Source organism: Coffea eugenioides, chromosome 11, assembly GCF_003713205.1.
Source record: "Coffea eugenioides isolate CCC68of chromosome 11, Ceug_1.0, whole genome shotgun sequence".
In the NCBI taxonomy this organism is placed as follows: Eukaryota; Viridiplantae; Streptophyta; class Magnoliopsida; order Gentianales; family Rubiaceae; genus Coffea; species Coffea eugenioides.
Window position 1 is genome coordinate 13,532,960 of NC_040045.1, and position 18,034 is coordinate 13,550,993.

The 18,034-nt window shown below is 36.9% G+C and overlaps 1 protein-coding gene across 1 annotated transcript; it reads right to left on the reverse strand.

Annotated features, from left to right (window-relative positions):
- Positions 1–51: 51 nt before the first annotated feature.
- Positions 52–16,790, reverse strand: LOC113751224 (dihydroorotate dehydrogenase (quinone), mitochondrial). The gene is made up of 12 exons (XM_027295155.1): positions 16,399–16,790; positions 15,890–15,972; positions 12,348–12,671; positions 11,940–12,192; positions 7,114–7,194; positions 6,913–7,020; positions 6,811–6,840; positions 3,004–3,141; positions 2,644–2,681; positions 2,452–2,551; positions 913–1,024; positions 52–550 (listed from the first exon to the last, which is right to left on the reverse strand). The coding sequence occupies exons 1-11, from the start codon at positions 16,561–16,563 to the stop codon at positions 950–952; spliced, it is 1,395 nt and encodes a 464-aa protein (XP_027150956.1). The 5' UTR covers positions 16,564–16,790; the 3' UTR covers positions 52–550; positions 913–949.
- Between the last annotated feature and the right edge of the window lie 1,244 nt (positions 16,791–18,034).

Sequence of the window (18,034 nt, forward strand, 5' to 3'; positions counted from 1 at the left end):
AATGGCTAAAGTTTTCGATGGGTGGTCATGGTATCTATTATCCTATTCACATAGAAAAGAAGCTTCAAAGACAGGATTTCATCCATTTACTTTTAATGAGATAAGGTGAACAACATTTTATTCTCTTCCAGAATACAAAATAGCCAAAAAAAATAAAAATAAAAATAAATAAAGGTTTACAGCAGCTGCCAAGGAGAGGTCCCAAAATAATAATAAAAGTAAAAATAAACACTCAAAACCCCCGACACAAGCCTAACAGCCCCTATCTGTGGGAAAAAAAATGCTTTAGCATTGAAAACGTAACTAGAACCTAATCAAAATTGTCAAAGCAATGCTGGCAATCACTTTGGTTTGTAAGAAAGATTTCCTGTTTTATCGGTATAATAAGAATTCTGACAAATGAAAATGCCTTCTTGATGTCTCGCTCAGCAGCAAAATTCTAGCCACTGCTAAAGGTCTCTTCTATACGAATCAGGATGACCGTGCTGTCAAATATCCTCCCCTTGAATTAAAAAGCACCAAGGGTCTTCCAGGAAGAGGTAGCTTGACTCTGCTAACACATTTAGCCAATCCAAAGTCACTCCCAGGTCAATTCAGACAAATATAGCTGCTGAAAGACCTAATTATCAACTCTTTACTAAAACAGGAGTGGCTAGATTGCAAAAAACAGATTACTGTATAATAACCAGACACATATAGATCAAACTCATCTATGCAGACTGAAAGTATTCAAAAGACCAAAAACTTCAGTTCGCATCAAAACCACCACCGGCCCAGCCAATGAAGTGGAACAGATAAGAAGTGTATGTAAATTAGCAACATACATCATAAGTATATCACAACAGAGCGAGGAAAAGGGGAACTAAGTGCTTAGTTAGTTGTATGCTAAGGGTTTACGACAGCAATCATTACCTCTGTGGCATGTGTAACTGGGTAAGTTACAAGAAAACTATCTACAATCTGCGCCAACAGCCTCATAGATAGAATTGTAACCATCTCTTTCCAAGCATTGAGCAAGTTCAGCCTAAAAAGCAGCATATATTCAGAGCAGAAGACAGCAGTCTTGTTTCTACTTCGAAATAAAAACTAAAAATGACCAAACATAAAAGAAAAGCTATAGTTGAAAAAATAAATCTATAGTAACAATTGCATTTACCATTGCAGCATGTCCATGAACAGACACAGAAAAGCTATAGTTTAAAAAAAAAAAAAGCATAGATAAGCTTAATCAAATCCTCACATTCAGCTTTTATTGACTCATACATTTCAATAAACTATTATTACAAGTAAATGCAAATTGTCCAAAGCATCTCATAGACCTCATCTTTAAAAAAAAAAAAAACAAAATTTTACAAGGAGACATTACAAAATCCTACATTCAGGAAGTGTCATAGATTGGTCTTTTCCCAACAAAGACTTACTAACTTCATAAGAACTTTTGTTTGAGCTTTAAGCTATAGATGCCAGTAGTTAGTAGATTTCAGGATATTCTGCAAGTCCAGAAGAACAAATAAACCAAGGTAAGTGATAATAATCAACAAGTGCACCTTGGACAATGTTGGCTCTGAACTTTATAACATAATGGTGTTTTTACATGTAAAGATAATTATTTCTCATTTACATCCAATGAAAAAAATATTTGCAACTTCAAGTAAAGGACTTCATTGCATGTTTTCCCATCCAAATAACAAATGCATGTAAGCGAACATTAATCTAAATCCAATAGCTACCGTGGAAGCTTCCCAAACTACACAGAAAAAGAAGATTTAACAATGAAATTAGGTCATGGGAGCCTCTAAAAATACAAATCCCTATTACAGTGGTTGATTGGGGGTATCCATCAAATTATAATCCAAGAGGAAAAATAACCTGGTAGGTCACCCCACATTTTCAATGTAACTGTTAGGAGGGCCATCTTCCAGTTTCATTGTAATGGATCTTGGGAGTTGGCTTTCTAGTGTAAAACTAACTTAATCAAAAGCAAAAGAAAAAGAAAAAGTAAAAGAAATGAATGAAAGACCCCATAGTTAAAAGGGTAATCTTAAACCTTTTTACATCATTATGGACAATGATAGAAGTTGTTACCACCAAGTTCAGCCTGTTTGCAATTAAGTTCCCCAATTTTATGCTTTGAGTTTATTGGACAACAAACACATACTTAAAGTACACCTTAAACAAAAATCATTTGTGAGTGTAGTTACAAGATGAAGAAACGCTTACAAGCATGAAAGACCCCATAGTTAAAAGAGTAATCTTAATCCCATTTCCATCATTATGGACAACAATAGAAGTTGTTACTACCAAGTTCAGTCTGATCGCAATTAAATTCCTCAATTTTATGCTTTGAATTAGTGGACAACAAACACATAATTAAAGTGCACCTTAAACAAAAAACATTTGCAGCTGTAGTCACATCTGTCTTTAACATTTCCAATCAAATCAAAACAGTACCTTCATTTGAGGTATAAGTGCAGGTCCACCATATGCAAAAGCTGTATAAAGCTGAACAAGAGATGCGCCTGCTCGAATTTTCTCATATGCATCCTCACCACTAAAATCAATAATCCATATATACAAGTCAAATGGTAATCCTAACTACACAAGATTGTGATGCTCAAACACATAAATAAGAACCAAAAGTACCTGCCAATCCCTCCACAGCCAATTAAAGGAATCTTCCCCTGGTACCAGATTCATGATAACCGAGATAGTGCAGAAGTCAATTTGCTAACGTGATTGAGGGTCTAAGTAAAAGTACTTCACAAAATATTTCATTGCATCAAACGAAGTACATCAATTGGGCACCTAAACATGGTGGAGATATAAGTCTCCTAAGATTTCAGAACATGTCTATTAAGACTGACTACATGATCTGCTCAAAGTTATGCAATTTTCCGTGTATAATTACTAAAATCCCTATAGGCATTACACACATCAGAGCAGCAAAACAGATAAGCCACCAACAGTATGAAATCAATTTAAAAATGATTACAAAAAGCATACCTTTGTTAGAATATACATCTCCTTCAGGATATTAGTGGATAAGTTAAAGAGTGGTTTCCCGCTCAAGCCACCGGATTCTTGTGCCACAGGGTTCTTATTCACAGGATCAGGTCTTTGAACTGTTGTATTTGATATAATCTGCAAGCATGAAGTACACACGAGTCATGCAACAAGATTCACAAAGACAATCCACTAAAGTTTGGTAAAGAAGCATACATAGTAACTGCAAATAATACCAGTGAATCAGGTAAACTAAGAAATTTTTCTTTTTAAATTTTTGCACCATTGTTTCTCGCCAACACGATTCACATTATCCAAAGGCAACTTATCCAATTAGAGCCAAATGTCTCACCCCAAAAAAGAAGAAGAAGAAGAAGAAGAAGAAGAAGAAGAAGAGCAACGTTTTATATTTAAACTAGGAACCTAAAACAAAGACACAAGCAAGTTATTCAGTCCTCAAAATATTGTAGTCGAAACTGCGTTAAGATGGCTAAATATCACGAGTAAACTGTGACCTAGGATGTGTGTGAGGTGATACCACTATCAACACATAAAAGGAAATATCTGCTCATACAGAAGCGTTGAAAACTGTTAACTGGTATTTTGGGAGGAAAACATCTAATCACTTTATTATGAGTGACCAACTAGTATTTATAGGAGTACAAACCTAACAAACTATTTACAAGAATATCCTTACTAATTTATTATCTACAAGAATACTTATATTCTCTTAACACTCCCCCTCAAGTTGGAGCATATATATCATAAGCACCCAACTTGTTACAAATGTATTTCACCCTAGAACCCCCTAAACTCTTGGTAAACACATCAGCCAATTGATCTACAGACGGTACATGAGATGTCTTGATGACCCCGTCAAGCAATTTCTCTCGAATGAAATGACAATCAACTTCAATATGTTTTGTCCTTTCATGAAACACTGGATTAGACGCAATATGAACAGCCGCCTGATTATCACACACTAAATTCATAGGCTGTTTATGCTCAAACCCAAGTTCAAGTAACATGCTCTTCAACCAAACCAACTCACACACAATGTGAGCCATAGCGCGGTATTCAGATTCTGCACTTGATCTGGATACAACTGTTTGCTTCTTACTCTTCCACGACACTAAATTACCACCAACAAACACACTATCCTGTAGTCGATCTTCGATCTGAGGCAGAACCAGCCCAATCTGCATCACTATATCCTTCAATATCAGTGTGTCCATGACTTTGATACAGCAACCCTTTTCCAGGAGCACTCTTAAGATACCTGAAAATCCGTATAACAGCATCCCAATGACTAGTACGAGGGGTATCAAGAAATTGACTCACAACACTCACTGCAAACGAAATGTCAGGTCTCGTTACAGTGAGATAATTTAATTTACCCACAAGTTTTCGATATTGCTTAGGATCATCAAGTAATGCACCTTGATCTCCTGCTAATTTCACATTGGGATCCATAGGAGTATCTACAGGTCGGCAACCTAACATCCCAACTTCACTCAACATATCGAGTACATATTTCCTTTGACATAAATAAATCCCATATTTAGACCGAGCTACCTCAATACCCAGAAAATACTGTAGATGACCTAAATCCTTTGTCTGAAAGTTTGCCTGCAGATTGGATTTAAGTTTCTGGATCCCCACAACATCATCACCTGTAATCACAATATCATCTACATAAACAACTAATAAAATTTTACCAGCATTAGAATGCTGATAAAATACAGAGTGATCTACTCCACATCTTGTCAGACCGAACTCCATGACAACACTACTAAACCGGCCAAACCAAGCCCTCGGAGACTGTTTCAATCCATATAAGGATTTTTTCAAACGACAAACCAACCGCTTCTCCCCCTGAACAACAAATCCAGGAGGTTGTTCCATATATACCTCTTCTTCCAAATCTCCATGCAGAAATGCATTTTTCACATCCAACTGATGCAATGGCCAATTATAAGTTGCTGCCAAAGAGATAAGAAGACGAACAGAGGTAATATTTGCAACAGGAGAAAATGTTTCTAAGTAGTCTACTCCATATCCTCATGTTACTTTAGCTGATGGATCTACCACTAAAGTTAAAGGACTAGGCACTGTAGAAATTAATCCATCACTTCCGCTGTCTTCTGTTCTTTACGTACCCAATTTGCCCTTTAATCTAATGTCTGTTAGTAAGCTCACTAAATTTCTACAGTGTACAGTTACTTTTTCTCCTGATTCTGTTGTCATTCAGGATTTGAAGACAAAGAGGACGATTGGTGGAGGGCATGAGCATAAACTCGAGATGACAGTGACGTGTGAACAGTACGCCGTGAACAGTGCTACGCCGTGAACAGTGCGGCGCCGTGAACAGTTCCGCGATGAACAGTGCTGCTGAACAGTACTTTGACTAGATGTTTAACCCTAACCCTAGGACTTTTGCTCTGATACCATGTTAACTGGTATTTTGGGAGGAAAACATCTAGTCACTTTATTATGAGTGACCAACTAGTATTTATAGGAGTACAAACCTAACAAACTATTTACAAGAATATCCTTACTAATTTATTATCTACAAGAATACTTATATTCTCTTAACAAAAACTACAAGTAGTTCAAATAAAAAAAGAAGGTTCTCACTCCTAGTTAAGTTATCCAAAGTAAATATCATCCAAATGACATTGCAGCCACAATGTTCAGTATTTAAATAATACTCCTGTGTAGAAACTTGGGGAAGAACAAGATGACACCATAGAGCAGAAGAACTCTGTAATGATGGAGAGGGGTAGAAAGTAAAATCCAAGAAAGAATCAACGTTTACAAAAGTTAACTGCAGAATTAGTTTCCGAAAAACTCATTCGGTTAATGACCGTTTGCAGTCCTACTTCAATACAATCAATGGCAGATTTCATGTTGATGCTGAACCTTAGTCATTCAGTGTATTTAATGGAATAGAATCCAACTTAGCCTTAAGCTTAATGGTGTAGTGTGCCAGCTCATCTGTGCATTGGTCCTACTTCAACAAAATCAATGGCATATCTCATGTCATTGCTGGACCCTATCATCCAATGTATTTAAAGCAATATGGTGCAACTTGGCTATAAGTTGAATGGGTAAATGTGTTAAGTCTTCCATATAAAGTGGGTAAAACTAGAGACATAATTGCAGAGTTATGGAGTTATGGCATGTAAACTGGAGCTGGCATGGAAGGCAGGGTATAGGAAAATAGTTTTGGAGTCAGATTCTCTGTTAAGTATTGCTACTATTAAAGATGGCACAGCGAATAGCCCCCACTTAAATCTGAAAAAGCAAAACAGAAGTTGGATTGATAAGGACGGGGAATGGAACGTGAGGCATGTCTGGAAAGAAGGCAATGCAAGTGTAGACTGTCTAAGCAAACTGTGTCTGAGCTTGGAACCTGGGTTGAAGATGCTCTGAGAATCCCCCCCCCCCCCTCGCCCCATCTCTTCCTCAAAAAAAAAAAATGTAGTTAGGAATCGGTCAAGTAATGATGTAATGGGATCCATCTAGTTTCTTTGTAAAGAGCCTTTTGCCCTCCATAGGACCAAAAAGAAGGGAAAAAAAAGTTACTCACTAGAAGTACCATTGATAATTTAACCACCACAACTTAAATCTCAAAAAAATTTCAGCAAGAAGCTACAGAAAATGAACTGCCAAAGGCACAAAATACCGAACTCACACATAAAGAACCATACAGATGCAGCAAGACAGATAATATGCATATCCATATTGAGCATAAAGCCAAAGTAAACCATCTTTAAAGAGACGAAATTGTTAAAGCAAACATACCAATCCATCCAAGCGGAGAGCAAGAGCAACCTAAACGTGTCAATCAACAGTTAGTATATAACAACAGAAAAGGATGGCCGAAGCACGAGTTTTCAGTCGTACCGCTGCAATATCTTCTAGATCTTGTCTGGAAAGATCTGGTGCAATTTTCACTAGCAATGGGGGTGGCCCTTCCTCACCCCATTGCATTTCATCACGAGCAGCTTGAACCTTAATATAGAAGAATTACTTCCTAAGTCTTTACTGACAACCTCAAAAATGAATAGGGAAAAATGCAATGCTGGAGATACAGAATATTCAGACCTTCTTAACAAGGTCCTTCAACTGTTTCCTTCCCTGCAGTTGGCGGAGTCCAGGAGTGTTTGGGGATGATATATTAATCACCTAGAAAGGCCATAATGAAATATATGAGAAATTGTTGTCTACACTTACAAGTCTGATGTTGATGAATCTTAATGATCTAGAAACAATCAGACACTTGCAGATAATGCTTCCAGAATTTGTAATATAACTAGCAAAAACAAGCATGATTCTTTGCCAAAATAGTAAATCATCAATATAAATTTGCATATTTAGACTTGCAACGTCTTACTATATATAAAGTAGAAGAAAATTTTGGGTGTAATGTCATAATTAATGATTTTGCGCTGGATAATAGCTTCTTTACATTCAAGGGTTGAAAAAGGACCTTTAACTGTAATTTAGTGAATTAATTTCCGTCCATTACCATCGACTACTCTATTTCTAAAACATGCTGGCCTGTGCATAGAGCACTAGTTTTTCAAGTATGTACAAAGGCATGGCCTCCATGGCCTCAGAGACCAAATGAGTACTTAAATTACTGAAAGTACATCCTTTGTCAGCTATCAAATCATTGTTACATTTTTGTACATGCCCAAAACTAGAAATGTGGATAAAACATCAGATGGTGAAGCAGATTTTGAAAACATCAACTGCTCAAATATTGAAAAAAAGAATCAGTGATAGCAAAGTTTTACTTCCTAATTAGAGAGAAATAATAAATTAGCATCCCTGGAACCATTCAGAACTAGTATTGAATAGCACGCAATAGAAATTTTTGCTCTCTTTTTTTTTTTTTTTTGTCAAAAGAAATTTTTGCTCTCTGCGTGTCCAAATTATCACTAAATTAGCACCAAAACCATAGGATTTTTTGTCAGTAGACCAAGTAGATTAAGTTACACTACTACTTAAACATAAAATGCTGAAAGATATTACCAGCCACTTTTCCTACACTTTCTTCATATTGTCTAGGTTTCTTCCAGAAATCACTTATAAGAGAAGTACATAATGCAGGACCAAATGGTTCCACCAATGGAGTTAAGCAAAGATAAACATGTCCCATGTGCATATTATGTGGTTGGGAATGAAGATTCAAATTCCATTTCTGCTTATAAACTGCATATGCATGTTGCATCCTTGGAGCTTTTCCTGTGTAAAGAATACTTGGGAGTAGAAATAACAACGGAAAAAGAAGAAAAAGATCAGGCTCTTTCTGGTTGATCATTGTTCATTGTCACAGCACTTACTAATAGCCTTTGGAGGTGTAAGAGCTGCTTATGTACAGCACTAGCCATGCAAGTTATGCAAGCACATGTTTGGAAAGATAATGGAGAAGCCATAACATTAAGAAAACAAGCATAGACATCTCAAAATTTGAGGTTGGAGTCAAGGTCTACAAAGTCAATATTTTGGTGGATTAACTAACCAGAGCATAACATCACTTGCAGGTTGGCACAAAAAGAAGCAAGCCTACTGCATAAAAAGCCATGCAGATACTTCTGACTACAAGAAATTACCCAAGTCTAATAAATGCATACTCCAGCCAAGAGATGGGTAGACCTGACGTCCGATAATTGTCTATCAAGTCAGATGACCAGACTGAAGTAAAGGTACGAGAGTCATTGTTAACCAAGAAAGGTTATAAGATACAAAAAACACGTAAGCCAATTAGAAAGTAAACCTTTATCTGCTAACCTAGATAGCAATTTAATCATGGATGCAGGGTTAAAATCAATATATCTCTAATTTCAAGAAGCATTTAGAATTGTCCTTTACAACAGATTATAAAGAATGAGGAAAGCAAGAATTTGTAAACATAGTGATAACAAACTAGTGAGAACAAAATGGCTGAAGAGAGATAAAGACCGTAAATCAAGCAAAGAAAGAAGATGTTTGGGCACCTGACTTCATTTTAGTAGATGGACTAAAAGTATCATTCTTGTCAAGTTTAGGGTTAAAATTTTTTGCTTTCCATCTCTCATAATTTCAACAAGACAGCATTTTGGCTCTCTTCTATTTTACACATCTAGGTCACCAAATCGGATGCACTTTAAGAAAAAAACTCTTTTTCCCTGTTTTGTAGTCCAAGAAGAATCCTTTATCCTCTGTTTTGTAGCACAAATAAAAATAGAATGGAGATTAAACAAACACCAGTTTTCATACCATATTTTTCCACATAAGGGAGTGGATAAAAGTTCTAGCAATCAATGAAAATGACAAAACAGTTTCTTCACCTTCTATTGCAAAAGTATGAATGCAAAAGAATTAATTGTGCATTGTCTTTGCTCATTGCTACTAAGAATTTGCATCATAATTGTCTGCTAGTGGCAAAAAGAACGAATCAATCAGACCCAAGGATTCATGATTGCCTCACCTTAATCTATAATCAAACCCAGGGATAACAGTTCAATAAGTATAAATTACATAAAAGTTTCTATGTCATTTTGACATGGACTCTAATTGTTTTAGCATTAATCAAGAATTCAAAATAGTGAAATCATCCAGACTTTCCCATTTACCATCTTATCTCATGATTGTGATGTTCCCTGACTGCATGAAAGGCGCAATAACGGGACCCAAATTGTCATTTAAGTTAATAACCGGACAGAAGAATCAACAAATGATTTGTTCTTACAATTAATCTAACTGTTTAATAATTATAATTCTATATAAGTTTTCATGTAGTTTTAACATTCTAATTTTTTTGCTTAGTCCTATCAGTTATTCATAGTCACTCATTGAACAACACCTCTAAACATATTGATAGGAATATGGATTGTGTTGGTCAACTGGTCTAATGATTATACATTAGGGATTTGTTTGGTCTAATGAAAGGCACAATAACACGACTTACTGAAGTTATTGAACACCATAACACCACCTGTATCCTTCAACAAAAACACGCCAATTTATTGATTGCCATTAGAACTGATAGATGAAGAACATTTTCCAACAGGAAGTTGACCAACACCTGGCGGACTACCCGAACAACAGCCTCCTCATCCTTCACCTATTTTTCCATAAAAGTCTCCTGTTCCTCCTCCATTCTCTGTTTCTCTCTCACACAGACACACATTCATGGATCTCCATCTTTCTGCATCTTGCATGTGTGGCTATGGTAATATACATAGAATCTGAATCTAGGGCCTCTCTGATAGATTGTTAGGGAGAACGCAGATATGAGAAGAGTGAATAAAGACACAGAGCATACTCGGAGGCAAGAATTTTAGAAATTTCTAGTTGACTTGCTCTATCAATTGGGAGCTGTAAAACTCTTTCATTTCTTGATTTTTTTTCTATTTCTGAATGAGTTTGATTCCAATTTAATATTAGAAGGTTAATTTTTATGTCTTCAATTATTCTGGGTAGGTTTTTTGTGGTTCTTTCAGCTTGATACAGGGAAATGACTGATCGTGAAATGTAAAATGTTTTCAGGGAAACAATATCCAATAGTTATTCAGACATCACAAAACAATAGGAAATGAAACATCTTGGAAGTCCTTTTGACACCAAATCATTTTACATCTAACCAAATGGACACTAGATGACGAATTTTGGAATGGCCAAAAGTAAAACTCAATTTCCCCCCATTAAGCAGAATTAGAGTGTCGACTGCCATCCTCATGAACTCAGTAGCAGATGAAGATAAAGAAAAAGTTTAAAGATCATCATCATAAACAAATTGCCTTTATGCACATTTCTAGAGCAACGTCTATTTCCAATTGTTACCAACTGCGCCAAAAAACTTTCTGTGGCACAAAATAGGGACAACAAAAGCCACATTTTCACTATAAACTGTCAAATATAGGTTACAGAGTCTTTTCTACTCTACAAGTACGAGTTACTTAAATATTAGAGAAGCAGAAATGACATGTGGAAAGGCCTATGTAATCTGGGAACATCAGTGTAATTCTAATGAAAGCTTTGGACGTCAAGTGTTGCCTATCAGGGGAATCTGGGCCCCAAAACACGTGCATAGAAGGATATCCAGGTCAAATCCGGGTCAATAAAAACGTTAGGAAGGAAAATTCAGGTCAATAACTTGTAACTAGTTAGAAGGATATCCAGGTCAAATCCGGATCAATAAAAACATTCAACAGCCAAATGTATATCTCTATCAATATTGGGAAGGAAAATAGCAGAACCAATAATGATCAAAAACATCAATATGATGAATTAATTGCAGTCATATAAAAGCTGAAACATTAGTGCAACCAAGAAATCACATGGTATGAACCATATACCGAGCCAAATGAAGCAAAATTAGGAGAAAGTACCAATCACAAAATCTATAGATAAATGGAGGGTCAACCATCCATCAGAAAGATTAAGAAAAGAACTAATATCCAATCTAAATAAGCAAGGGCTACCAACAGCCAGGTGATTTCTTCAAACAGTTAAGCCATATGCTTCTGTGGCAATATCAACAGTAAATCATCGGACTCTCACGATCATACGCATTCAATGATTTCGAGACAGTAATGGTGCAACACAAGTATTTCTGTTTTTAACCACGAATACATAGAAACTGCTCTATTGCTTGGACAACACTAACTTCAAATTTAACATAATTCACCCTTGACTGCCTAGATCTCTTAATTTGAATACAATTTTCTTTGAGAAAACAGTTTACTAACACAACTAATAACCAAGAAGCAAGCTACCATATCAAGTTGTGAAGGACTAATTTAATACTCTGCGATCATCTAAATCAACCATGATGAATTATCCAAGGAAATGACAGTCCTACAGACAGAACTGGGAGACATCTATGCAAAATAAGATGCAGACCAGATATCAGGAGAAAAAAAAAGGGTATGGCAACATACCAAGTAATCAGCATACTGGGACAATGTATGGACACCTTGAACGTAATCTGCCGCAGCATCTTCACTGGTCTTATTCTTTCCAATGTTGACCCCAAGAATTCCAGGACCAGCTTTGCCTCCATGGTTTACATCATCTTCAGTAGAAGATGAAGTGTTTGATGTTTCCAATTTCCTCTTCCCATGCTGAGCTCCCAATCTCTTCGCAACAGCAACAATTCCCTCGCTATTAAAGCCACACCTATTAATAATTGCACTGCAAAAAGTTTGAGAACATGATTGACTAAGAATCTGGATAACAAAATAAAACGACGCTGTGCAACTCAAAAGAAAATTTGACAATACATGAAAACACGGAAATGTACAAAAAAATGTCATTCTAATCCAAAAGCAAAATTCAAATGTCGCTACCCTTCCTTAGGCAATCTGAATATACGAGGCTTAGGATTGCCTTCCTGGGGAACAGGAGTTACAGAGCCAACCTCCACAAAACCAAAACCAAGTCCAAGTAAACCTTCAACAGCCTCAGCATTCTTGTCAAAACCAGCAGAGAGACCAATAGGATTGGAGAATCGCTTCCCCCACACTTCTTGGCCCAATATGGATGGATCTGGCCTTTTCTCCCTTGGAACCCATCCACGAGCCGCGGCCGAGACAGCTAGTCTGTGGGCAACCTCTGGGTCCAGGAAGGCAAAAAATGGATTTACAAGTTTTGTTGCAGAGAAAAGCCAGCCACTGCACAAGTTTTCACAAAACCAGTTGTTCCCATCACATTACTAACAAAGAAATAAAGCAAACAATTAGCATTGATGTATAAAGATGCTTCGGAAGAAAATGGAAGAATCAAGGTAACCAACCATCAATTACATAAGATTAGGGGTGGGCACGGGTCGGGTACCTGCCCCAAACGTGATTTGGCTAACCCGACCCTAATCTAACGGATCACTATTTTTTTTACTCCACTTATCTCCGGATACCCGAGGACTGGGTACCCGAAAAAAAGGGGTGGGTCATCGGGTACCCGCCCTTATAATTCATGTTTACTAATATCCATTTTTCAAGCACAACAAATATCACCTTCCAATTAATTACTAAACCAGAATAAGAAAACATAGAGAATAAGTGCCAAATTCAGCTTCGACATAAACAGAAAACAGAGAAGGAAGTGCCAACCAAATCAACTTCAGCAACTCTTGGTTCTAGAAACAAATTCCCCCAACCTAACAACTTTCACAAGCCTACTAAAATTCAAGAAATCATAGGCTAAAAGAGATGCTACATGCTGATGCGAATAACTACAGAAGTACACCCAAGCAAACTTTAATTATTTAAGAAGCATCAGCAAAGTCAATAAGTGCGAGTTCTGCACTTTCCAACTCCACCTTTCTATCACCTAGCAAAGATGCTATTCCCTCCCCCCTCCTTATTTTTCTGATTTAATCCATTAAAAAATCCATATCTCCTGTCAAGAATCTGGGCAGTGGGCATCACAGATTCACTGAAAATACTAGGGTGCACTTACAAGGTTGAGAGTTTGCATTGACGTTCCGGCGTTCTGCAGCTTCTGCTTGAGGCTTGCTTTGAGGAGCACCAGCAAATCAGAAATGGGTTGTGATTCTCTCATGATTCTAAGACAATCGTATATTTGTAGCATGAAGTGGTGAAAATTGAAGAGAAATTTGGAATTGTTGTGGTGAAAATTGAAGAGAAGAAGAGGAGATATTCGGCTGAAGACTGAAGATAGAGAGAAACTTCAAAAGTGAAAGCTGAACGTCGATAATATTTAGGTCTTTAGGGTTAATAATTTAAGGAAATTATAAAATTGCCCCTATATTTTTTAATATTTATATAATATACCCCCAGGTCGGGTACCTGCAGGTTTTTATTTTTGTAACCCATATCCGTATCCGAATTTTACGGGTACCCGACCCTCATCTGCTCCGCTAATAGAAATCGGATCGGATATCCTAATTTTCAGTGCGGGACGGATCGGATTGCTCGGATTTTCAGGTCGACGGGTATTTTTGCCCCACCCCTACATAAGATTCTAGGTTCAAACCTATTGAAGCCATCTCGACGAAAGGCTCCAGAAGATTCAAACCCGGAGATGCCTAAAGTAAAACTAAAACAGAAAATTAGAAATGAGCCCAAATTTGATGTTAATGATTTTATATTAGCTCCAACTATTCCACAGTCAACCATAACAAGATGATTTGTCTTACAATGATATGTATAGTAAAAGCACAAAAGAATTTCTGAAAAGACTGTTGATCCACAAGTAGGCCTTCATTCCTTTGTCTGGGTCAGATGACATAAGTACCAGAAAAAATCTCTTTAGTTTACTACTCAAATTGGATATATTTCACATGCTTTCAGCTAAAGATAATCTGTAATTGCCCCTTTGTCTCTTCCTTTGACTCTTGATACAGAAAGGGGAAGAGGATTTCAGTAGATCTCAAAAGTCTATGAGAAATGCATTAATACAATGATTGTTTAATTAATACCTAAGTTAATAAGTCTAACTTCATTTTCCTTTCTCTTTTGTTCTCTTTATGCTCCTTAGAGTGAAAAGAATCATGAGAATTAGAAGGATCATTGAAAACTGATATCATTTCCGTTTTATACCTGAATGAAGCAGCCGCAGGTTAATTGACATCAATAAAGCATCAAATCTTACAACCTGAACTATAAGAATCAAGGTCTATCTCCTCTTCACAATGAACCATCAAGCGAAAAGAGCACCCTTTCACACCTGCATCCTTCCCATCTCTCATTTCCAACACCGAAGCAATAGCATATATGGGCAATGGCAAAACCCGACAAGAGTATGGGGAAACTAGCTTACAATCACTTGAATCATCATGCATATGCTACAAGCGAAAGGACTTCTCGCGAATGAATATGCAGTTGAAGCTACATGTTGGTGGTGCAAGAAAGCCATTTCTGGGAACTAATGAAGTTATCATGTCCTTATAAAAACTGCTCTGACTTTTTTATATATGGATAGAAGAAAAACACCATATGGAGAGGTTCAATTAAAATAGCATATCGGACACCGTTATGTCTTATTATGTTTGGCAGTGACAAGTGACACCAGATGGATGCCAACTGCCACACTTGGTGTTGGAAGTTAAAACCATGAATTTTGATGCATTCCTTCTTCACAATCCAAACCTTTACAAGGAAAGTTGAAATATTCTTACACTAATTCCCTTAAAGTTGAAAGATCTAGCCTGTTCTTGGAACCACAGTACCATGCAGAAAAACTCTTTCTCGAGGTCCTACCATAAATAAAGTCTAACAAACTACAAAGTGCCAACACTCGAAATAGTAACTAAATGCTTTCAGCTTGGATTTCCTAGAAAAGCCAAAAATCTATTGATTTATACTTTTTATTAGCACTTGGCATACCATTGGTCTTACTTCAATTTGGCCAAAATGGCACCCCAAAGAGATTAAATTCAGACAAAATGAGTAATTGCATAAAATAACTCAATTCTAGGGGCATACAAAGATGCCATCAGAAAACTGCTTTTGGACACGTGTCACATGCCATACTACATAGAGCCAATTATGTTACAAGCATTATCTAGATAGTGACATAATAACTTCACCACATTTGTGGGCTTTGATCCAAAACAAGATTAGTAATAGCTTGCAAACTTTTCAAAACTGAATCCCTAACCAATTTCCAAATACTACAATCTTCTAAGAAGACTGAAGAAGTGAACTCGTACTTCTAAAGTATCCAGCATGCTCCCGCATTTATTAACGTAATAGCCGCTAATACTACTGCATCAGACCTATTAATGAACTACAATCACATAAACAAAGTACCAGCAACCTATTCTCAGGAATAAAAGGTCATTGTCTTTGAGCACTTCACTGAAATTATTCATGCACTCATTTACTGAAAAGTTTTGAGTCAACTTTAGGAAACAGAAATTTAGTACCAGAAAGTAGCTTCGTCCACTGTACTCGCATAGGCACCTCCACCAATAAGTAGAGCAATAGTAGCTCCAGTAAATAATCTCCCCTACATTTTATCAAGGCCAAATATAGAAAAATTAACTATATTTTATATATACTTGAACCACATTCACTAAAATCAAAACAATAGTATGAATGAAATAAACCGATACAAGACATATGTCATACAGATACAAATAACAAAAGTAATAATCGATGAAGTTTCAATTTTTGAGACAATTTCCAACTTGGTTTAGCTGTTAAACTATTCTTAAGAGTACCACAATCTCCAATTAATTAATTGTACAAAACATTTACAATAAAAGAGAAAACCCGGGACATGTAAAACCCAAAAAAAAAAATGATAACCCTTATTTTGGTAACGGAAAAACTACTCGCTTGGGTCACCTCCATTATGGGTTCATAACACCCAAAAAAAGGTTAAATTAATAACAATTTACAATAAAAACAATCTAGTAAAAAAGATACTTACTTTTTTGGAAGAATAAGGGATTTTACGAGCCGGCGGTGGTGGTGGAGGTGGAGGAGGAGTGGAGGTGCAGAAACGACGTCGCTTAGCAAAATCAAAGTTTGGCTTGCTTCTACCATTGCTGGAAACAGCTTCTTTGATCAATCTGAGAACAACCCTCGTTGCCATTTACTTGGAAAAGTATGAAAAAGAAAATTCTATTGCAAGCAAAATAAAAAAAAGGAATTAATAGTGCAGATAAAAGATTAGTCGAATCTATTTTACTGCAAAAGTTTATTGTTCCGGAAATTGCTGAAGTCGCTCAAAAATTAACTAGGAAATAAGAAGGTATATACGACATAGTTTTGTCCTCTCTGAGCGCGAGCGGAGGGGACTGAAGGGGTTTTGAAGAGGGTTTTGACGATTTTTACTGGGATGGACGAATGGGCGACCGTGGAGGTGTTTTGTGACTCGTTGAGTGCGTGAGCGCGTGTGATTGGTTAAAAAGTTTCCGGTTTAAAAGGGTAGTTAAAGAATAAACCCTTGTTAAAACCTGGGGTGGCAATGGGGCGGGGTTGGGGCGGAGATCCTTCCGCCACCCCGTGCCCCGTCGTCAAATAACTCCCCCGTCCCCCGTCCCATCCCCCGCCCAGTCCCCACCCCGTTTCTCCCGCGGGGGATAAGAAATTAACTTATCATAAGTGTTTATTTATAATAATACAATTGTAAACAATGTTAAATAAGATTAAAAGGCTGTTAAGATAGAAATAAAGTATAACAAGTCAAATTACATTCAGTGCGGAGGAAGAGAACCGATCGAAATAAAAAAGGGTTAGGAGCAAAATAGGTTGGAATTGGATAGTTTAGTCTTTGGAGGGCGTTAGAAACAAATCAACAATAGTCCAAGAAATTTCTTCAGTTGTTGAGGCGACCATTGATACTGACTAGCGTTGTACTTGTAAGTAAGGGTGCAACTTTAAAAAATTTAACATTGTATTATATATATATATATATATATATATATATATATTTTTTATTTATTGTATGCGGGGGATGGGGCAGGTGTATGTTTCCCCACCCCTCCGCCCCCATGTTAAGATGAAAATAAAATATAACAAGTCAAGTTACATTCAGTGTGGAGGAAGGGAACCGATCGAAATAAAAAAGGGTTAGGAGCAAAATAGGTTGGAATTGGTCTTTTGGGGGGGGGGGCGCGTTAAAAACAAATCAACAATATTCCAAGAAATTTCTTCAATTGTTGCGGCGGCCATTGACACTGACTAGCATTGTACTTGTAAGTAAGGGTGCAACTTTAGAAAATTTAGGATTGTATTTTATATATATATATATATATTATTTATTGTATGTGGGGGACGGGGCGGGGGATGGGCGGGTGTATGTTTCCCCACCCCCCGCCCCGTTTTAAGGCGGGAGGAAATATTTGTCCCCGCCCCACCCCGCCCCATTTCTACCTCCGCAGGCACCCGCCCCCATTGCCATCCTTATTAAAACCCCAATATTCTGATCGAGTAACGTATGATTTTTAAAATCACGGTAGCATGTTTAGCCTGTTGTTTACATATTACAAAATTAGCCCCTTAATTGTGCTAAATTCTTAATAGACCCCAAACCTTGAGATATCGCCATCCCATCTTGGTTC

Coding starts and splice junctions, on each gene's coding strand:
- LOC113751224 (XM_027295155.1), bottom strand. CDS start 16,563: ATGGCAACGAGGGTTGTTCTCAGATTGATCAAAGAAGCTGTTTCCAGC. Junction 15,973..16,398: donor TCCCTTATTCTTCCAAAAAA/GTAAGTATCTTT, acceptor GATAAAATGTAG/GGGAGATTATTTACTGGAGC. Junction 7,195..11,939: donor CCCAGTATGCTGATTACTTG/GTATGTTGCCAT, acceptor TGGCCTTTCTAG/GTGATTAATATATCATCCCC.